This window comes from Mus caroli, unplaced genomic scaffold, assembly GCF_978045245.1.
Source record: "Mus caroli unplaced genomic scaffold, Mus_caroli_1 scaffold_4, whole genome shotgun sequence".
NCBI lineage: Eukaryota > Metazoa > Chordata > Mammalia > Rodentia > Muridae > Mus > Mus caroli.
The window spans coordinates 118,541,917-118,564,479 of record NW_028227259.1 but is presented as its reverse complement, the minus strand read 5'-3'; the positions used below and the strand labels follow the sequence as shown (position 1 = coordinate 118,564,479).

Sequence of the window (22,563 nt, the reverse complement as noted above, 5' to 3'; positions counted from 1 at the left end):
ACACAAAATCAGTCTAATAGAGCAAAGAGTAACTGCTCCCTGACAGCACTTAGGACAGACAATGACGTTCTGGGGACAGCCTCCAGGTAGGGCAAACGGTGCCTCCTGACACTTCCTTTACGTCATCTAGTCTGGTCACCCGGCCACGCTGGCTGCCTGAGGCTGGCTGCTGTGGCTGATTCAGCCACTCATGACGGAAGCTTTCACACTGGTCAGCCCTTCCATGGTCTTCATCACATCAGGCCATGTTTACTTAGATGCTGTCACTACTCAGTGCTAGCACAGATCAGCCAGGAATAATGGAGACGGATGAATCCGGCTCTGTCTCAATAAAAGGGCATTTACAACAGACAGTGAACAGCGGGCTGGCTCTGCTCTGTGGGCAGGCCCGGGCCTGGCCATCTCGCAGGCTGACCTGCGTGCGTTTAGATGGCTCCTTCCACCTGCTCCTTGGATGCCACACTAACACCAGGAAAGCAAGAGATGACTGCGGCAGAAACTCCAAAGTGAGCCCCAGGCAAGCAACAAGGCAACAGGTACAACGGGGGACCCTCCAATCTGCCTTTCAGGGCTGCATGGCCTGGACACAGGCTGTAGACTGGTACACCTTCGGTCCTCACTAGTCAGTGACTAAGATGCCTGACCCGAGGTTCCAGGCACACTGCAGATGCAGGGAGGTGAAACGCTTTGCACAGGACCTAACAGCTCTCAGCAGATCAGCCATTCTCCTACCTAGTCTCACATGAGGCCTGTCTGGGAGAGGCCTGCTGCCTGGGTGGGGCTCTGGAGATCCTGTCAGGCTACTTAAGTGTGCCGCCAGCCGAACTGAATGCCCGTGAAGAAGCAAACAGCACAGGACTGACACCTGCTTGCTTCCTGACAGTCCCACTGGTTCCACAGGGGGGCTCTGTTTACGCAACCTGAACCACATACACCTAAGAGTTCAGAAAGCTTACAGTTTACAAACAGACAGAAACAGAGCAATCCAACATTGCACAGGGCAAGAATAAGATAGCTTACTAAATACAAGAAGAAAGCAGCAGTGTCACAGGCAGGCAGACTTGGGTTGGGGCGCTCCAGGGCACAGACAGAGTGGGACAGTGAGTGGAGGAGTACTGTGCACTTACTGCTGCACGCCCTGTCACCCTGTGCAGGACTTAAGATGGCAGCAAGGGGAAGGGGCTCCATGGACACATTCCAGGAGACACTGCCTGACAACCTTGGAAGTGGGAGCAGCGGCCGCGGGCCCCTGACCTGTGAGGATCTGCAGGCGGATCTGAGTGAGGGTCGTCAGCGAGGTCTGGTAGAGCACGCAGATGTTGCAGACCTTCCGCACCTCAGCGGAGTCCACACGGCGGCCCCCAACAGGCCTGAGGATGTTCCGAACCGAAGCCGACTTCTGAAACGCACGCTTGAGGAGGCCTGGTGTGGAGGGAGGGAAGAAGACACAGCAAGCAGTTCAGCCATTTGCCAGCTCCCACCTGTCACAGAAGGGTGCAGACAAGAACCCCGGGCACAGGCAGGGCAGCGGGGCTGCTGCATGGGCTCAATGCGTTCCTCTCTGGGATAACCTGGGAAGACGCTAATGCTCCCTTTAATCACCACATCACTTTTCAGCGTAAGTCGGGAATGTTCAGCTCTGACATGGATTCTTACTGTATCACCAGATTTCAACAAGGCAAAGGGGAGATGTTGGGGACTGTACTGGGGGGAGGGGAAAGCCGGTCGCTGTTTCTGTGTTTTGAAGGGAGTGGACACCCTCAGGCCCTAAGTCCTGGCCTTCACTTCAGCCTTTGGCTTTCTTGTTCATGGGCAGATGAAGCCGCAGGAGTGGGGCAAGTGCCTACTGCCACCCCTGCCTACCGCCACCTCTGTCCACCGCCGCCCCTTGCCCACTGCCACCCATGCCCGAGCAGCAGACCATCACCCATCCCAGGTTAGCAGTTCAGGCAGTAATCGTGGATCTTATGCTGCCCACACTTCCTTGCCTGTGATCCTAGCAGCAGCAGAAGCCTGCCTTTCTATGGCGCACACTTCCCTGCACCACAGGGAACTGCTGAGGTACTGCCTGGCCTGTGCCTCACTGGCTCCTTGGAGGAGGAGTCATCAGTGGGAGATTTATGACTAAACTCGGAAAAGCTTAAAGTCTCATATAAAATGGACTTTGTGCTCCTCCCTGGTAATAAGAAAGGGTCCACAAAGCCTTTCCTTGCCCTCTGGCTATGAGGAAGTTTGCAGCCAAGCTGAGGCTCAGAGACTGCAGAGCAACCCCCCTGAGGATGCTGACGGCCTCAGTCTCTCTCATTGGCTCTCATTTCTATGACTCACACTGTCCTGCTGGCCCGCATGGCCCACAGGCAGAGGATGTTCACACAGGGAGAAGCAGGAGCTGCCCTCCTGAGCAGGGCTTGCCTAGCAGGCCCCAGGCCTGGGATTAAGCTGAGAGCCAAGAGATCAGAAGACAGCCCAGGACCCTCAGACGCCCCTGAGGGCTGACCCAGTCCCTCACTCACTCACTCTTCACGGGGAGCACCGTCTGTGGTGAGGACGGCTGCGGTTGCACAGGGGCCGGCTCTGTGTGCTCCAGCAGCTTCCTGCTCAGGATGTCACTGAAGAGAATGCGGATGAGAGGCACCGCCCACAGGAACTGCAGCTGCTTGGTGATCAGGTACATGGAATCATTGAGGCTAGGACAGACAGGGACGCAGTGTCGGGGCCGCCCAGCGTCTGCCACCGAGAGCCCGGTCCCTTCCCTGGGACCCTCCGCACAGAGGTGCAGCCTGGGCTGGCACTCACATGCCTGCGACCACACCACTTGGGAGGCTGGGGGATTACAAGTTAGAAGTTAGTTTGAGCTGCATGTGAGCTTTTGCCAAAAACCAACAGACAAGAAAACCCAAATGCATTTCTCGTGAGAGGAAGCAGAATGAAGAAACTGCCACCGAGGGCTGGGCCTGTAACGGTGCTGGGCTGCGCCTCTCTCCCAGGCCAGTCTCCTCACACTGCCTTCCCCTAGGCGCCATCTTATAGCTGACCCCGGCCCAGTCAGGTACAAGCTGTGTCCTGCTGCTGCACTGCTCTTCCTCTCGGGTGGCCCGACACCTAGATGGCTCCACACCGCCACAGCCACAGCAGCTCCTTGCCTCAGGTGTATCTCCACTGCAGGCTGTATTTCCAGCACTGCCCCAACTACCAGACTTCCATCAAGGCTCTAGGCTGGCTCCCACCATCTTGTGGGAACAGGCCTGGCATGCAGTATGGAGACGTCTTGTGTCTGTGTGGCTGCCTGACTTCACCTCAGCTCTTCGGCTCTTGCTATTCTAACAACACTGAGTTTATGACACTCATATCGTGCTTTGTGGGAAGTCCTGGGGGCTCCTTTCCCTTAAGTCCTTTGCCCTGTCTCAGTATCTCCAAGGCATGGAGACAATCAGTGACAGGCACGCTGAAGAAGAAAAGTATTGTGAGCAGGGCCTGCAACTGACTAACTAAAGAGAGACAATGAAGCCACGTGACCTCAGCTTTCTATTGAAAAACTATCAGGAAAGGACACGGATGAAAAGCTAACCACACACACTGTTTGCGTATCAGGATCATGGGCTACTAAATGTTCTCTTGGCACTGGGGTTTGAACCAGGGCCTGCTAGGCAAACCTCCTCTACCAGTGAGCCAAATCCCCAGGCTCTATCTATGCCATATGATAAATACGTAATTTTTTAAAAGAATTATTTATTTATTTATTTTTATGTATGTGAGTACAGTGTCGTTGTCTTCAGACACAGCAGAAGAGGGCATCGGATCCCATTACAGATGGTTGTGAGCCACCATTGTGGTTGCTGGGAATTGAACTCAGAACCTCTGGAAAACAGCCAGTGCTCTTAACCACTGAGCTATCTCTCCAGCCCCACATATGATTTTTACAATGAAAGAAAAGTTGGAAGAGGAGAATGGGAGGGGGAAGGAGGTGGACGGTGTAGGGAGGTCAGAGCCGGTCCCCGGGACATACCCGTAATCCACAGGCTGGGAAAACCAGCCAAGCACAGGGTGCCAGTGGGTCAGGTTGGACTTCTTCTGAGCCACGTACTTCTGACAGTAGCACAGCATCTGCGTGAGCGCGCTCACAAACCCATCCATCTCTTCCTCTAACAGCCTGAGGCTGAGGGAGCCCAAGTGCAGGAGATTGCCTGCAAGGAGAGAGAGAGATGAACCTGAGGGCCAGACAATGCCAGCGGCGGCAGCGTGACCTGACTTTAAGACACAGCATGGCCACAGATGAACTCCACAGCTCTGGAACCTGAAATGGCCTCCTTAGCTCTAAGCCAGGAGTCACGATGCTCCCATTTCTCTTTTTCTTTCTTTCTTTCTTTCTTTCTTTCTTTCTTTCTTTCTTTCTTTCTTTCTTTCTTTCTTTCCTTTTTTGAGACAGGGTTTCTCTGTATAGCCCTGGCTGTCCTGGAACTCACTTTATAGACCAGGCTGGCCTCGAACTCAGAAATCCGCCTGCCTCTGCCTCCCAAGTGCTGGGATTAAAGGCATGCGCCACCACACCCGGCTGGTGCCCCCATTTCTATGGCACTATAGGAAGACACTGGACTGCCAGGCACAAGAGGGACATAATACTTAGCATCATACTTTAATGCGACAGTGACACTTAGAACCCAGGAGGAACAGATGTGGCATTAGCTTCTGTCCTGGGAGATGGCTGTACTCAGTATTTACCAAAGTACTCTCCTTAGGGTCCAGCCTGAGAAACACAAATGCTGTAACCGAGGGGAGCCTGCTGGTCTGACAGGTGCCAGTCTAAGCCCAGCTTTGTCTAAACTCCCTTCCTCAGACCAAGAAAGAGCTGTGTGCCCTGCGTGCAAATGCTGCAGTCCCACAGGAACACAGTGAGGCTCTGAGCTGAGCCGGGGGCCTTTCTTTCTAGGGAAAGATACCACGGCCAGCAGGACACAGGCACCCATGCAGTCACACTCTACTCGTGGTTTTACCTGTTCTTCTACCTGCACCATGGAGAGAATCTGGTTTTTATATTAACTCCTGCTAATGACCTTAATGAAACATGAAGGCCTCCCCCATGGCCACAACCAACTGAAAGCCAGCCTCTAGACTCACCCATGAGACACAGGGTATGGCAGCCTTCTAAACTCTCACAAGCATCGCGGCATCGGTCTCTATCTCTCAGGAAGACGATGAATTTACGAAGCATGTCATGGGACTCTAAAATGCCGAGACGCTGCAGGCAACAACAGGCAGTTAACACGGAGCCGGGGAAGGCTCGCCCGAGAGAGAACCTGACCAGCACTCGCCTCGCTGCCCGGCCCTTACAGAGGCAGCACTGCGTTCAGGCCGCAGGGAGAGAGAGGATGGCATCAGGAACCTGTCTACACCAGCTACTGGGGAAGCTGTGGGAGGGAGCAGGACCGCGCAGAGGTGCTGCTTTGCTTTCGGAGTCTGGCAAACAAAGACAGAACTGCACGCTCACCTCAGGGGCCACGGTGCTGAGATGAGCCACAAGAGCAGGTACCGACATGACGTGGATGATGAACGGTCGCATCAGATTGTCAGAGAACTGCGCAGCAACCACAGGCCTAGACAGAGAGGGGGCGGGCACACAAGCATCACGGAGATGAAGCTGCATAGAGGGAGGATGAGCTCTGAAGCAACTGGCCTGAGACAATGTTTGTTCTATAAGAAATGTGGAAGGAAGGAAGATAAAATAACCTCCATGGATGAATTGGGGGGGGGGTCCTGACAAGGACTGAGAAAGCTTCCTGTACAGCTCACTCCTCAACTGAGCAGAGCCACCCAAGTGCATCCTCAAGGAGACAGCGCACCGATACCTCACACTTTAAGCACACTTTAGAATCTACAGTCCGTATGAACATTGAAAGTACACACATCAGCACACAAAACAGACAAGGTGAGACCCTGGCCCCAGGCTAGGCACGGCAGTGCACACATGTGATCCCAGCACTTGGAGACTGAGGCAGAAGAATCACAGTCAAGGCTAGCCGGGCTATACAAGACCTGATCTCAAAAAGCCCAGGGCCCGGGTTGTGTCTCAGTGTAGAGTCCTTGTCTAGCGCACCAAGGCTGCAGCACAGAAAACCAAACCAAACTAAACCAAACCAAACCAAACCAAACCACTGAAAAGGTAGTGACCGTATGTCTCACACCGTACACAAAATTAACTTTTAATTTTATACTAAAATCATCAAATGCATAGAAAAAAAAAAACAGACATCGTTGGGATCTGGGGTTATACAGTGAGCTCTCAGAAATGACACTAAGAGTGTAGGTACAAAGGAAAAATGATTAAGTGTACAACACCAGAGATACAACAGTTTGTATCACACACTCCACCCAGAAAGCAGAAAGATGAGTGCCAGGTGGAGGCGCTTGCATCTGGAATACAGAAAGAACTCACTAACTCAGTGGTAAAACACATCTCAACTTAAAGATGGCTGAACAAGCTACAGGCTGTGCTTGCTGGAGTCCTGCTCTGGCAAGTAGGGCAAGGAAGAGCAGGGGCTTGAGGTTAGCTTTGGCTACACGGCTTAATGCTATGTTCGAACTAAAACACAAAACCAATAGAGAGAGGTGGCCAAAAGAACTCAACACACATTTCTCCAGAAGAGATACCAGATGCTAACAAACACTTGGGAACATGGCAACCTCAGCCATCAGGGACTGCTAACGCCAGTGACTGAGCACACCACACTCACTGGGTAGTTCATGAGGCTGGGAAGAAACTGGAGGCTGCACTGGCTGCTGGTGGGAATGAATGCTCTGCAAAGCAGGGACTGAGCCTTAGCATCCAGGACTGCGCTACCTCATGCCTAGAAACAGACCTAAGAGGGACTGCAGACACGCACCTCACACACAGGGACTGCAGACACGTGCCTCACACACAGGGACTGCAGACACGTGCCTCACACACAGGGACTGCAGACACATGCCTCACACACAGGGACTGCAGACACGTGCCTCACACACACTCAGAGCAGAGTGACTGCAGCTGCAAAAAAAAAAAATGACAGAACATCCAAAGGAGCTGCTCACACAGGGGTGCGTGGTCACACAGGGGTGTCTGCTCACACAGGGGCATGTGCTCACACAGGGGTGTGTGCTCACACACATGAAGGAGTGTGGGCTGATTGAACAGATAAGCTGGGAACACCACACAGATAAAAACATTATTAACAACAGAGGATGCAGGAGTCCATTCACATGACACAAAGGTGACAAGCTACCCTGAGAAAGGACAAAGGTAGAGAGAGCTGTTAGTTGGCAGGTTCCCTTCAGGGCAAGGAAAGCATTCTGAACTAGGCGCTCCTGACGGAGAGAGGCACTGCTCTGTGAATACTGACCACCACAGTGGAAGAGCACACTTCACATGGATGAGGGACACGTGTGAATTATACCTGTCAGTAGGATTGGGGACTGCGGGTAGCTCATTGGTAACATACCTGCCTAACATGCAGGGGGTTCAATCCCCAGCGTGGGAAGATAAAACAAGACATTAAGAAGAAAGTCACCCAGAGGCTGTATACGTTTCATTTCTGATGCTGTGACTGCATCCTGGTCACATCAATTCCAGGTCAGGGCCACCATTCTGGGGAAGGAACCCATGCTTGCTCATCTCATCTCAGACACTTCAGAGCCTGCCCTCGACAGTGCCTTCAACAGCCCGGGTCTTTCCCCGTCAGTTATCAATCAACATGGTCCCCCACAGACATGCCCACACCTAATGTGACCTAGGGAATCCCTTGTGGTGGTATGCCCCCCAGTCTTGGATATTTGAATATTGCTCCCTGTTGGTGGTACTGTTTGGGCAGATTAAGGTTGTGTGGCCATGCTGGAAGAAGAGCATCACTGGGGATCGAGGGAGCATGGCTTTGAGGTTCCAAAAGTCATGCACTATTCTCAGTGCCCACCTGCTCCCGCTCTGAGTGCATGCATCCGTGCATGTGTGCTGCTCCAGCCGCCCTGGCACGATGGTGATGGGCTCTTGTCTATCTGGAGCCATTAGGTCATTTTATTAGAGCAACAGAGAACTAGCACATCTCACTAAGACTCTCTTGCCCGGTGACTCTGCTGTGCCCAGGTGACAGTTAAGACCAACCAGCACAGAAACCATGCGGGCGACAGTGAAAAAGGAGGAGAACTTACAAAAGGCCAGGGACGCCCTTCAGCTGACACATCCGACGACAGTAAAAACTGTGTCATTGGCTTTATGCTGGCAGACTTTGCACTCTAACTCTTTACTCTCAAGAGTACTACTTCGGGGATAAGAAAAAAGTTTAAGGCTGAAACACCACACTAATCGCTTGGCACCCAAGCTAACTTCACTGCTTCCAGTTGGGAAAAACAAAAGAAAATCCAGTTCTACACTTTAGAAAGAGGCTCAAACCAGGACAGCACAGTTTCTGCACACAGCATCCGGAGATTTCAGCCTGGTCCATGTCAGTACAACCAGGGAGAGAGGTGCCGGGGGCACCACCCACAGGCACAGCTCACAAGCACGTGTGCCTCCCGTCTGCCAGCGAGGGTCAGCAGAACCTTTCCCTGGCTTTCTTGCTCTTCAGCCCTCTCAGGTGATGGATGAGTCAGCTGCCCCACTTAGCTGTGATGCCACTATGTGGTTAGCAAGGCTAGACATGGCAGAGAGCTCACCATACAGCTGGGTGGGGGTGGGCGGGATAGGGAAGATAGGGACCAAGACTCGTCAGCACACAGCAATGCAGCTGGACCAAGGCGGGACTTGGGGAACAGATGCCCTGCTGCTCTGAGAAATAACACACATTTGGGAAGGGTCCCCTGTGCCATTTACTCAAGCCCCAGGTATAGATGTAGGATACAGGCATCTCCACTGTGCAAGACAAACAGGAAGAATCAGGAGCCTGTGGGCTCTCAGTCAGACTAAGTTTTACTTCCTAGCCTGACCTCCCCTGCTGTGTGACTGAGGAATTATGACCTCTCTGAGCTTTGGCTTCCGCATCTATAAAATAAAGAGAAGAGAAAGTGGGAGGGAATCAACCAACGGCTGGAGGGAGCCCCGGGAGAAGGTGAGGTTGTGATTTCCAGCTACGCACACTTGAGGGCCTAGTACTGGGAGGTTTAGTACGGGAGGGTTTAGTACTCAAGGGCTTGGTACTGGAGGGTTTTTTAGTTTGTCACATCTTCCAGGATTTTCACTATATTCCTGCAAGGGCAATACTGCCAGTCTTCAATTTTATTTAGTATTACAGTGTGCATGTGTGTGTGTGCGTGCGTGTGCATGCATCCATGCCTGTGTGGGAGGCTGTGCCAGCTGAGGCCTGAGGTCAGGGGACGACTTTGTGACCTCCTCTGTGCACCTTTATGAGAATCGTGAGGCCAGTGCAAGTGAGTGAGTGCCTGTCCCATGGAGTATCTCACCAGCCTGCATCCTGTTTAAAAGTTTCTGAGCGTGCTCAATGATCTGCAGACCTGGAAAAAGCAGAGTGCTCTGGAGCGGCCTGGCCTTAATGAGGTCATGGATTGCTTGACCAGAGAAATGATGGGCCCTGAGTTTCCATGTTCCCTGCAGCAGGGTCCAGTGTATCTCAGGCTAGTCTCCATCCCACCATCTAGCCATGGGTGACTGAGCTTCAGATCTTTCACCTCTACCTCCTATAGACAAGCGCCACCATCCCCAGTGTCTACAGTGCTGGGGATCAAAGCCATGGTCTTTCCGACTGAGCCGACTGGCTATTTAACATGGCGGTGGTGGAGAACGATAGAAAACTGTCCGTCTTCACTGTGACACCCCCTCCCCCTTTCCCCACCCCTCACTGAGTGACAGCAGACAGGACAGCAGTCGGGACAGGCTGAGGGGCCAGGGAGCTGGGACTGCTTCCTTTCCGGTCCTTTACAGAAGATTGCCAACGCGGGCTTGGCGGCGGCCCCATGCAAAGGGGCTCCACCGAGCACAGCACCAGGAATGAAAGCCGACAAGCCAGCAAGGTGAGGAACTCCACGCTCAAGTCATCCTGAGCGAGCTTGACAACCGCAGCCTAACTTCCAGGACCAGTTAGTTCCCAAGCCATCTCCAACTCTCATCCCCAACAGATCACAAAGTCTCTAGAGTGGTTAGCATGCGGCTCTCCCCTGTGGGTCTCAGAACTGAGGTCTGACTTCTCGGGGGAAGCCTTTCATGTCTACACACTTGCACACTTTGCTGATATACACAACCTCGCACACTCTCTGTGGCTTCAGATGCCAGCATCTCCCACCTGCGTCCCCGGCCCTGTCCTCTGAACCCTCCCCCTGCCCTGGGCTGGCTGGCCCTCCTTCTTTTACTCTTAGAAACTCAAAAGAAAAAAATCCCTCAACACAGCCGCTGGCAGGATGAACCCAGTTCACCGTGAGTCATCTCCTTCAGATCATGTGAGAAAACTCACACACACGGAAGGCTGAGGGAAAGTGTGAATGTCACAAAACGTCACTTTCGCTAAGATGAACACCTCCTGCAGAGGCTGACAAGGTGGGCAGAAAGAGAGCCAGGAGGGGAGAGGGGAGTGCTGGGGTAGCCAGCCTTGAAGCTGGCTTCTTACCGCAGGGCCAGAGAGAAGGCTGCTGTTAACATGCCTTTGGACAGACAGGGCCGGGGCCTGGCCAGGCCTCGGGTCAGCAGTACCTGAAAAGAACAGTCCAGCCGTCAGCCACGCACTGAGATGCTGTAGCTGTCCGTTCGTTTGAGGCCAGCCTGGTCTACACAGTAAGTTCTAGGCCAGCTCGGTTACAGAACAGACCCTTTCTCAAACAAAACAACCAGAAGGCAAAAGGAACACTTCAGATAAACTGCATCAGAACGGAGCACGAAAGCATTCTCACAGTAAACAGCTAAGAGAATGAGTGTCTGTGAGCCGGGTATAATGCGCCCCTGCAGTCCTGGCTTCCCTGGAGCGCTCAAGCCTGGGGCTTTGAGCTTGGCTGGGGCAGCATGGTAATCCCCAAAAACACTGAGTGAAAAAAGCCTCATGAAGTGTGACTTAAGCACACTTCTCAGCAGTCCAGCCAATGGCCACAGTTGACGCTTCTGGCCGACACACGGCCGTGTTGTGGAGATGTGCGACTGAACTGGGAGCCCGCCATCCTAGCACTGCGCTGAACAGAGTCAGGTCAGCATTCCTCTAAAGCCAAAACACCAGGGCAGCCCTCTAGAACCACCGACTTCTGTCCACTCTCCAGCTGAGAACTGCCGTTATGGTATGGACAGAGGAGCACCCGAGGTAGCTGAGGCAGAAACACACCGTCCCCCTCCACCCTGGGCCTCCTTCTGGGACCTCAATGTCAGCCAGGACTCTGGCTTGCCCTTGTTGCCATTAGCTAGAAGTCCCTAGTAGTGAATGCCAGTCCTCCCTCCCATGACAACAGTGACTGAAGTGACAGAAGAGGATGCTGCGTCTTCAACTCTTCCTGAAAAACCCATGTTATGAGGAGCATGCAAGGCACGTGTACACCCATGGGAACCCAATGCAGGCACTGCAGGGGACATTAGGGATGGGGCCACAGACCTGCAACACAGAGTAAAGTCCACGCTGGTTGAGATGGCCCATTATATTTGCGCAAATGTGGTTCAGGGCTGGCCGAAGGCTCTCACCTAAGTGAAGAAAACAGCTTGAGAAGGCAGTCTCTTGCCACAATGTGACCAGGGGATCAGAGGACGGACAAGGCCTTGGGGACACAGGGTTGAATGAGACAGGTCCCCCATAGGCTCAGGTGACTGACTGTGAAGGAGTGGACCCTAACCTTAAGCAAGTGGGGCTTTGCGGGAGGAAGTGCATCACAGGGTGTGGGGGTAGGTTCAGGTTGTCCCACCTCCACCCGCTTTGTTTCCTGCATACAGACTCTGGTCCCCAGCTGCCAGCCAGCTCTTCCTGCCTGCCAAGCTTAGCCTCAGGCCACAGTCCCAGGGGAGGGGACAGTCCCTGGGTACCTGCCTAGGTTCCTAATCCCTTAGGGCAAACCAGAGCTCTGGGAGGCTGATTCCCACAGGAGGTCTGGCTCAAGTGTTACCTGTCAGGTTTGACCCTTAGCCAGAAGACACCCAGGTGGCGCTTCCTTCTAGGGCGGGGCCATGCCTCCTTCTCCCAACCAGGACATGCTCACCCCGCAGGGCTCAGATCTTGATAGCTTGAGGACCCTTCCAGGTCCAGAAAAATATATAAAACAAACCCTTCCTGCTCACTCAAGGCATAAGATTGGCCAGAACACATATCCTCCACCATGTGTTTTAGATCGACCACTGACAATTTATAGCACTCAGTACTACAACAACAACAAAATACCCTGGAGGTAACAACCATGACACATGGAGAAACAAAGCAAGAAAAGAGGACGGACGGGTTCACTGCAGTGTTTTTTTTTTTTTTTAGGTTGACTCCACGGCCGTGAAACCTACTTCTGCTTGCTGGCGTCTGCTCAGCAGACTCCAGCTCTGTGCGCCACCGCACCTCTGGTGTCTAACAGTGTCTGGCATGTACACAGGTGTGTGCTGAGTGTCTGTGTCAAACACTGGGGACAAGTTCTGGGAAAGAAGGCGACTTTACAGTAAACGTTACGGGCAGAATAGTGTTATTATTCAAAACATTTACGTTTATTTATATGCGTAGAGTGCTCTGCCTGCCTATATGGATATCGCGTGTGCCCAGTGGCCATGGAGGTCAGTAGGAGACACTGGATCCCCTAGAACTGGTGTCTCGAATGGCTGTGAGCCACTGTGAGGGCTCTGGGAATCCAACCTGGGTCCTCTAACAGCAGTCACTGCTCCTAACCACAGAGGCACATGTCTGAACCCCTATTTTTTTTCTTTAATTTGTTTGTTTGTTTTTTGTTTTCCAGACAGGGTTTCTCTATGTAGCCCTGGCTGTTCTGGAACTCACTCTGTAGAGCAGGCTAGCCTCAAACTCAGAAATCCTCTTGCCTCTGACTCCCAAGTGCTGGCACTAAAGGTGTGTGCCTCCAGTAGTTGCCATCCCCACAGGCAGGGCGCTGGGAGAGTCAGAAAGAGCAGGGAGCAGGGTCTTCACACCAACACTCGAAGGCAGGAGGGTCTCCACACATGATAATGCACACTAACACACAGGCTCAGGCTGAGCTCAGGGCCTCCCGGGCACGCACGGCAAAAGTGTTTCTCATGCAGCAGGGGTGGCCCCCGCCCATGGAAATGCTGGTTGGGAAAGATTTTTGAAGTGGGTCCTATGTACCTTTTCCCCGGATAATCTTCCATGTTGAAGTGTCCGTGAAGGTCACAAGCATGGTGAGGTACAGTGTGATGAGCCTGGAGTCTTGTAAGATCTCTGGCTGCAAGCAATGGAGGGAGATGAAGATTCGCACCCGCGATCCCACTCCACAGTGCATGTGCTTGGCCAGCTGCACAGCCAGTGCACATGCCAGCCCACTTTCAGCAGGAGCACTTAACCACAGGACCAAAGGCTGCCGGGAAGGGCGAGCTGAGCAGCCTTGAGACAGAAAGGATCCCAGGGTGCCTCACTCTCCATGCCTACAGATGACTTTATGCTGCAATACACACTGGTGGAGACTAGGGGCTACAACATGGCCTCACTACTTACTGGCTGTGTGATCTTGGAGAAGTTTCTTAACCCCTCTGTGCTTTGGTTCCTTATCTGTTCACTAGGGACAGTGGCACTGATTTCTCACAGGGCTTTCTGAATGAATAACAGCTTAAATGCAGTGGACCCAAGTGCAGCGCCTGACACGTACATAGCTCAGCCTGGGTTCTGCTGCTGCTGCTGCTTCAAGGGGCACGGTTTCCCTGGTTTGCAAGAGTAAGCCAAGTAAACACCCGATGGCTTTCTAGGCTGAGACCCTACCATACATCTACCTGGGATCCACTGTACATCCCCAGAGATGCTGCAAACCCCAGGTGCACAAGAGAGAGCACGTGGAGGCCTGGCAGCCGACCAGCCAGAGCACAGAGCTTGCTTCCAGCTCCCACAATCTTATACACCTGCTTCTGTGCCTAACTGTTCTTAGGTTTTCTCTCTCTTTTTTTTTTTTTCCCCAAAATGTTTTACAATCCTTTGAAGTGTATGTGTGATGTTACGTGACGTGGGTGCAGGCAGGTCAGGACTTTCAGTGTCTTTCCCTATTGCTCTCTCGTAGTTTTTGAGACAGGGTCTCTCACTGACCCTTGAGATCCGCATCTCCCCTAGGTTGCTGAGATTCACTTGACTCTGCCGCCCACCACTGGGCTTATAGGCACTCGTGGCATGCCCAAAGTTGATGTGCAGGAGGTTCAGATTCGGGTCCTCTGACTTGCACTACAAACACTCTTACCCACTCAGCAACCTCCCTGGCCCTGAAAGTTTCTTGTTATGGAGACTGTGGCCAATGCAGCTGACATTAATGTGTCCTCCTAAGACAGACCACAGGACCTGCAGCATCTACCCACCTCTCTCCCAAACAGTGGCCCATCAGTTCTCTCCCGGCTATTAGACCCCCGAAGGCACCAACAGTGAACGAGGCAACTGAGGCACCAGGTGAGGGTAGACCTGCTGGACTGAGTTGGGGTGGGCTTACCTTGAGCTGCCCTAGAAGCTCACAGCAGTACCATAGGATGCTCTTGATCTGCTTAATCCACAGCAGCGTGAGGTCCTTGGAGAGAGCCAGGGACACGTACCACACCTACAGCAGCAAGAAGCACGGCTGTGTGGGCAGCCTGGCTGCATCACGAACATGCGACTGAGGCAGTGCGACTGCACGGATGAGGAGGGGAAGCAGCAGGGACCGAAACAGTAAACCTAGGGCTCCCGGGCCTCTAATCAGAGGCAAGAGCAAAGCACAGCTCTGTAGAGGAAGACGAGGCGTTGTCCATCTACCCAACACTCGGCTGCACCTCTGTGAGCTCCGCAGAGCTCGCCCTGCAGAGCCCGCAGGAGGCTCTACAGCTCCTACCTCTGCACTCACCTTTGGCTCATTCTCAGCATCCATGCTGTTCAGGATGCTGCGACACAACTTCTCCAGTCTCTGTGGAGGCAGAAAAGATGGCTGTCAGATCTCCAAAGTGATCAAACGTGAGAGAGGAAGGCGAGTACATGCTTGGTGGGTGTATACACACACACACACACACACACAGACACGAAGCATGCAGGGTACGTGTCAGGTGATCCATATCATACACCCAGGATCATATTTAATTCCTGCTTAGAGACATGGACATGACAGGCTTCAAGGTGGAGACTTACACAGCTCCTGGGCCCACAGCTGTGTTTAACTCGGTGCACTTCACATAGAAACCCAGAACGGAGCCTCCCTCGGCTCCACTCTGCAGCTTAGGCTGGCCTCTAACCTGCGGCACTCCCGGCCGTCTCAGCCTCCTGACTCCCACTGTTCCTAGCCAAGGCTGTCGCAGACTCACAGTGCCTTTCTAACCTGGGCCCAACACCTGGCAGGCAGTTCCGTGAGTGCAAGCATCAGTCTGGGCCTTGAAGCTACCAGCCAAAGCCCTTCATTTTAACCCTTATATGCAAATCAAGAAAAAGTAGAAACTGGAAGAACTGCTCTGCACCTGTCCCTGAAAAGGGCAGGGTGCCACAGTGTCCTCCCCGTAACGGGGTCACCTCCTGGAGCCCGAAGGGCCTCGTCTTTGTGACCATTTGTCCTCCTCAGCCGGGCTAAGGAGACCTTGCCTGTCAGGTTTCCCCTTCAGGCCCCCCAGTGGTATCCTGAGCGTGATCACAGGCACCTGCTGTAACTGCCCTCAATCGAGTGGCACAAGGGCAAAGTGGTGTAAGGACTGATGCACAAGTCAGAGACCAGCACTTCATCTTAAGCCGAGTATCGAGTGCAACTCAAACCCCAGTGCCTTTCCAGGAAACTGGAGCCTGGGCAGAACAGGGAACAGACCCACTGCTCTCTCGGGCGGGGCCTTGGCCCTGCAGCCCACCACTTGCAGACCACCGATTCCTGTTTGCTGCTGTGCTGTCTCTGGTGTCCTTCAGCTGTTGATGCTCATACACATCTGCGGATAATTCCTGTCTGTAACAGTTAACGTGCAGAGACCTCCAGAAGCAGGGGGGGCTCAACCTCTCCAAAGACGGCGGGCAGCTGTGAACTCATGCAGGGGGAGGCGTGGGGGTGTGTGTGTCTTAAACTAAAGGGTCCCGGCACAGGGAGAGAAGCCTGCCTGTGGCTGTCAGGGCTCACCTCGCTATCCTCGGTAGTTTTGCATATGAACAGCAGTCTCCTAGCAATCTTAAAAATACAAAGTGCACTTCTTTTGCTGGACCCAGACTCATCAGCACTAAAATACTCATCAATCTCTTTCCTAGAGAGAAAAAAAGAGGGGGGCGGGGGGGGGGGTGAAGACATCCTTAGTGAGGCTCGCTGAGCATCTGGAGGGCTTCTCCTGCACGGGAAGAGGGGCTGCTCTCACCTGATATCTCTGTGCAGTCGCCTCCGGCAGAGGAAACTGCGGACTAAGGCCTGGATTGTCACAGCTGAGCGCTCCCGCTCCTTCTGCACCAGCCTCTCTTCTCGTGCCTGCCGGGCTCTGTCGATGAACCATGCTCTGGAGGTCTGAGATACAGTGAACATGTTTGCAAACTGACACGACGAAGCCTGTGAGGACAAGAGAGGAGCTGGTGTGGGTCACCGTGTGGAACACACTCAGCAGGGGCTGGTGTGGGTCACAGTGTGGAACACACACAGCAGGAGCTGGGGTGTACCTGGCAGCAGCAGAGGCGCTCAGCAGCCTCCATTCCCCCCAGAGCTCATGGCTCTCCTGACACCCTCAACTTCCTACAAGCTCCTTTCACACCACCCATGGAGACCAGGGACACCAAGGCTGTTCTAAATAATCACATGTTCTTAAAGGATGAGATCGGTACTGGGCATAGAGCCGGGGTGGGCTCCCTGTAAGTTTAAGGAGAGCCCAAAGCTCGAGTCATCCCGTCCAGAGAGCGCCAATTAACAGCAGGTGTCAGAGGTTCCCAGAGGTGCCTCTCCTCTCTGCCACGTTCCCCACTCAGCAGGTAAGAAGGTGAAGGAATAGACAGACGTGACGGTGTTAACACCACTTGGGTCACCCGCTCACAGGTGTTTACTGCTGCCTGTGCTGTGTCCAGTCACACGTGAAAAAAAAAAAAAGGGCTTTTCGCTTTTAAAATTATCTTAAAATATTTTATTACATTTTCTTTGGGCAATTGTGAATGAACAAGTGTGTTTGTATGGTGCCTGTCACACCCGTGGCCTGGGAATGAGATTCAGACTGTCAGGCTGGGCAGCAGGCCGCTTCTGATCTCAACTTACAAACATCAGTGTGTGTGTGTGTGTGTGTGGTGTGTTGGTGTTGGCAACTGTGTCATGGTACATGTGTAGGGGTCAGAAAACTGTTTGAAGAGTCCGTTTTCTTGACATGGGTTTTGGAGCTCAGAATCAGGCCACAGCTCTCTACCTGAGCCATCTCGGCACCCTGGGGTCTTCTTTACACGTGCTGGGGCCAGAGAGCCATGTCATGGGTGAGGAGCACTGCTGCCCGTGCAGAAGCCCCAGGTTCAGGTTCTACCCTGGCTGTCCTGGAACTCACTCTGTAGACCAGGCTGGCCTCGAACTCAGAAATCCGCCTGCCTCTGCCTCCCAAGTGCTGGGATTAAAGGCGCGCGCCACCATGCCTGGCACGAAACGTTTTTAAAAAGCATTTAAAACTACATTTATTTTATGTGTGTGTGTGTGCACGTACATGCACACATAGGACGCGTGTGAAGGATGGAGGAAAACATACGTGTCAGTAGTCTCTTTCCACCAAGTAGGTGCCAGGGATCAAACTCAAACCTCTGCACCCGAAAAGCCATGGGTTTTGTTTTTCACTTGTGTATGTGTTGTGTTTCCATGAGTGTGCACATGTGAGCACATACACACACATGGACGACTGAGGGTGACGCTGTCTTCCTCTACTGCCCTGCACCGGATTTACTAAGGAAGGGTGTCTCAGTTGAATCCAGTGCTACGCTGAAATAGCCTCAGGGACCCCACTTCTGCTCTGAAGTGCCCAGCGAGCTTACAGATGGTGCCACACCTGCCCAGCACTGGAGGATTCTGGGAACCTGAACTCGGGGCCTCCTTCGTGCATGGCAAGAGCTTTCCCACTAGTCGTGTTTCCAGCAGCCATAGCAGCCCCTTTAATCTGGGCAGGGGACACTGCACATAGCTTTCCTCTGGTAGGCCGAGCAGGAGAACTGCACCTCCTTGCTGATGGGTGCACTGGGGGTCAGAGATGAACACGGAACAGTATAGAATTGCTACAAACTGCTTTCACCGAAATCGGGTGGCTCTGACTGACAGCCAGATGCACATGGCATTGACCCACTGAGCTCCTAAATGGGTGATTTCTTTAGCTACCCCAAAACACAGCACCACCTGCCCAGCTGACTGAATCATTAACACGAAATCCTGCTGAAACCCTGAGTTTGGAAAAGCAACTTCACCAGGTTAGGTCACTCGAAGCAGCAGCCACTTTGAAACACACGTAGAATAACAGGCAGGCCTAGATTTCTGTCATGAGCACACTCAGGAACCTCTGCAGTACCTCTCCACCCCCCAAATCAAATGGAATTTGCTGGCATACTGCTCCATCCTCAAGAAAATGGTTGTTCTGTGCATGCTGGTCAGACACTCTACCACGAAGCTCCATTACCAGCCACTCCCACCAGCAACTCCTGAACTACATCATCACCACAGGCTGCTAACCACAGGGAGAGGAAGGAAGCTGGAATGAGAGGGGGCAGCCCTGTTCCTAACTGTTCCCTCCTTCTTCAGGGCCTGCAGAGCTCACCTGAGGACCTGCCTGTGCAGCGGAGATGCTAGGTGACCATCAGTGACCTCCTGCAGCCTCTGGCTTCAGAGGAGTTGGTTTTTCTGGCCTAAGAAAGATTCAGAATTAGTTCCTTTTTTGTAAGCATGGCATTGCAACTTTGTTGAATGTAAGTAATAGACTGTAGGTTTTTAAAACTGTCTCAGGGCTAGAGAGATGATTCAGCAGATAAGATCCCACAGAGGACATGGGTTCGAGTCCCAGCATCCGCACAGCTGCTCACAGCTTCTGTAACGTGAGTTCCAGAGAATCCAATGCCCTCACACAGACATTCACACAGACAGGCAAAACACCCATCTACATAGAATAAAAGTAAATTATTTTTTAAAACCCTCTCAGTCTCCCCTAACTACATTCTAACCTCAAAGTAACCCCAAAGGCGACGCAATGTAAAAGATAATCACCCTCCACATCGTTTCAGGGCTTCATGCCTTAGAAGTGAACGCTTTAGAGAACAATGGCTGCCGGTGAGACAACCGGCTCCCACTTCTCAGTGACAAGGCAAAGTGTGTGTGCACACATGGAAACCATTCTGCAGGGAACCAGGTCTGGCCTGGTTAAGGCCGAGCTCCCAGGTAAAAGTGAAGAGCAGAAAGCAAATCCAAGTGGCCATTGTGACAAGTAGGATGGTGGTGGTGGCAGGGCGCCCCTCCCACCCCCACTTCACAGAAAGCGCAAGGTGTGGCAGGTAGCACAGAAAGAGGTGCAAGGGCCTGGGTCACACAGAGCTGGCACCAGCCCCGGCTCTGTCAACACTGCTGGGAGGCAGCCTCAGTCTTCCATGTTTGACAATCAGCCTTGATGCATGTCATGAGAACGGACACCTGTGTACCATGGTTCTACGGAGCTGCTAACAGAACAGTGCAAAAGCCCAGGGGATGTGTTACCTTTATAGACACAAAAAGTTTTTTTTTTTTTTTTCTGTTTGAACTTATTTTTATTGTGTTAGTCAGTGAGAGCAGTTCCCGGGAGGGCCAGAAGAGGGCATCAGATGCTCCTGGAGCTGGAGGTACAGGTTGTCTTGAGCCCTGTGACTTGCTGCTGGGAATGGAACCCAAGTCCTCCGAGAGCAGCAAGTGCTCTTAATCACTGAGCTCTCTTCCAGACTATTTATTTTATTATTACCACTTTTAAAAATCTCCTCACCTGCACAGTCCCAGTAAGCCGTTTCCCTCTCTCCAAATGAACTAAGATGTGCCTGGCCCAGCACTTGGGCCATCAAGTCCTGGTCCTGTTGTTTATAAACTGTCAACGGTCAAGTTCCTGAGAGGTGCACGCAGGGCTCAATGCATGACTACAACCTTAAGTCTGCTCCTCAAGATATCCCCTCTCTCGGCTTCAGAGATGGCTCAGTGGCTATGAGCGCTGACTTTTCTTGCAGAGAATCAGGGTTTGGCTTCTAGCACCCACAGTTCTAGTGGATCCAATACCCTCTTCCGGTCATGGGTACCAGGCATGGACATGGTGAATGCACATACATACATACATACATACATACACGTATGCATGCATGCATGCATGAGAACCACACATATACTTAAAATTTAAAAATAAATCTTTAAAAAGAGAGAGAGAGAGAGATATCTTCCGTGGTAGGCAGGACCCGGGAGCAGGAGAGGGCCTCTCCTCCCAGTGGAAACACAATGACTGCATGCAAATGGGACCCAGCACCCGTGACTCCCTCAGAGCTCTCACTTCTCCCCAGGACCTCTCGGGATTTGATCCCTTTCTCGAAACTATCCCCATCTAAGAGCGTACACACTGGCTTCTGCTTGCACTGCACAGTTGCTAAGCTTTGTGAGTTTCTTCATTCTCTTCTGTCGCTTTTCCACTTGCACAGCTCATGAATCAAATCAGATGCACCCTTGGGCATCAAGTTCTTCCCCTGAGGGCCACAGAGAAACACCACAAAGACTGTAATCAGAGAGGCCTTCAAGTCAGAGAGAAGGAGCCTCAGATCTTGTTCACCCCGACTCTACCTCACAGCATTGTCCCATGAGCACTCTGGGTCCCAGGTTCCTGGGATAATAACAAGATTCAATTTTAGGGTTGTTAAGGATTGCATGGAACACTTGCCATTCTTAACCCTAATCTAGTCACTATAGTATTGAGATGAGGAATAAATGGGAAAATATTGATAACTGGCACTCGGAAAAGCTCATCACACCTAAGGAAGCCTTACTGCACTGTCCTTACAAAGCTGAGAACCTGGTTTAGGGAAGTAAGAGTGCTCTAGGTAGAGAAATCAGAAAGCAATCAGTCGGTAAGGAGGGACGTGGTTCGCCTAAGTGTCTCATCCAATAAGGGCAGCAACACGATGAGACGATCAAATCTCGCCTCCCTTGGTCTGGGTTATACACTTAGTAAGCTGCAGAGCCAAGCTTTCAATGCTAACAGACAAGACTTTGCGTTACTTCTACGTCCCCAGGCAACTTGCTTAAAACCAACCTATTTGGTTGAAACAAACTTCAAGAAGCACAACAAGTTGCACAGGAGTCCAGAGTGTGAAGTAAAAATAAACACAAGTTGCTGAGTGACTTTCTTTTATGGTAGAAGTCACTAGGTTTCCAGGCCTAAGGGCCACCATCTAAGTGTAGACCACATAGTAGACATTGTAGATCTATTTAACTAGGCCTCCCTTTGGAAGCCTATCCTGTGAGGCTACAACACCCCAATTTTAAAAGCCTAAGACGAGACAACAGCTCTTAAAGAAACCATTAATAAGCTAAACTATTGCTCTTAGACAGCTACAGCCTATCCAGATGGGGAAACAAAATGTAGAGGGCACATAACTCGCCAGTGTCCTCACGCATAGTCCCTGACTTTGAGTTCGCAAAGGAATTACTTATCGGCAAGTCAAAAAGGCAAGGTTCAGGATTCACACACACAGAAAGGCACCACAAAGAGAAGTTGAGAACGCCAGGCGTTCTGTGGCTAGCTAGGCTTAAGTCAAAATACGATCCAGTTTTTCCAGCTTTTGATCAAGAGCCGTCAGGAACCACACTAAAACGTATTCTAAAATAACCTCCCTAAAACAATCTAATTTCTCCATTTACAGAGGAGAAAACTGAGGGTCAGAGATGGGACTGGATTCACCCAAGGTCACACAGCGAGCGACAGCACCGGGCTCGAATTCCACTTGGGGGTGATCCGGAGGCCCGACGCCTCTCACTGGCACGGATATCAACAACCACGAGAACAAGTCCGTCTTGTCCACAATCAGTTGGCTGGCAAGGCCAGTCGCCTCGGCACGGAAATCAATGGAAGGGGGACACGGAGATCCCCGAAGCCCGCAAGCCAGTCCCTCCTCCGACTTCACTCAAGCCAAGACTCGGCCCCCAGACAGCCTCCCTCCGTCCCTGGCCCCGCCGCCCAGAGAAGCGCCCATCCTGTCCTCACTCTCTACCCGCAGTCCGGAGATCTTTATCCGTTCGAGGCCCCGGCACTCCGGGTCCGGGCCGCAGCGACCGCCGCCTTAGCCCGATCCCCCCGAGGTCCGCCAGCCCCGGGGCAGCGGCCGAAGCCCGGCCGCCATCTTGCCCCGGGTGTTGTGTTCCGAACACCTCTTGGGAAGCAAGCAATTATTCAGTTCCGGGAAACAACAGTTCCGCACTGCTTCTTTGCCCATGGAGGAGGTGTTGAGGGGAATGAAAAAAAAACAAAAACAACAACTCCTTTCTTCTTGTCATCTTCTTTAGCAG

At 52.4% G+C, this 22,563-nt stretch overlaps 1 protein-coding gene across 2 annotated transcripts in view; it reads right to left on the bottom strand.

Moving 5' to 3' along the window:
- Ube3b (ubiquitin protein ligase E3B) overlaps positions 1–22,432 on the bottom strand; it is a 41,090-nt gene extending 18,658 nt beyond the window's left edge. The window contains exons 1-14 of one of the 2 annotated variants that reach the window (XM_021161955.3): positions 22,262–22,432; positions 18,824–18,911; positions 16,427–16,611; positions 16,198–16,318; positions 14,959–15,018; positions 14,572–14,676; positions 13,236–13,332; positions 11,544–11,629; positions 10,581–10,663; positions 5,486–5,591; positions 5,116–5,236; positions 4,007–4,184; positions 2,518–2,687; positions 1,255–1,422 (exon numbers count right to left, since the gene is read on the bottom strand). In XM_021161955.3, coding sequence (XP_021017614.1) covers positions 1,255–1,422; positions 2,518–2,687; positions 4,007–4,184; positions 5,116–5,236; positions 5,486–5,591; positions 10,581–10,663; positions 11,544–11,629; positions 13,236–13,332; positions 14,572–14,676; positions 14,959–15,018; positions 16,198–16,318; positions 16,427–16,587 — 1,456 coding nt within the window. In that variant the 5' untranslated portion in view covers positions 16,588–16,611; positions 18,824–18,911; positions 22,262–22,432. The remainder of the gene's footprint in view (positions 1–1,254; positions 1,423–2,517; positions 2,688–4,006; positions 4,185–5,115; positions 5,237–5,485; positions 5,592–10,580; positions 10,664–11,543; positions 11,630–13,235; positions 13,333–14,571; positions 14,677–14,958; positions 15,019–16,197; positions 16,319–16,426; positions 16,612–18,823; positions 18,912–22,261) is intronic. The other variant, XM_021161956.3, reaches the window with a different exon arrangement.
- Positions 22,433–22,563: the final 131 nt, after the last annotated feature.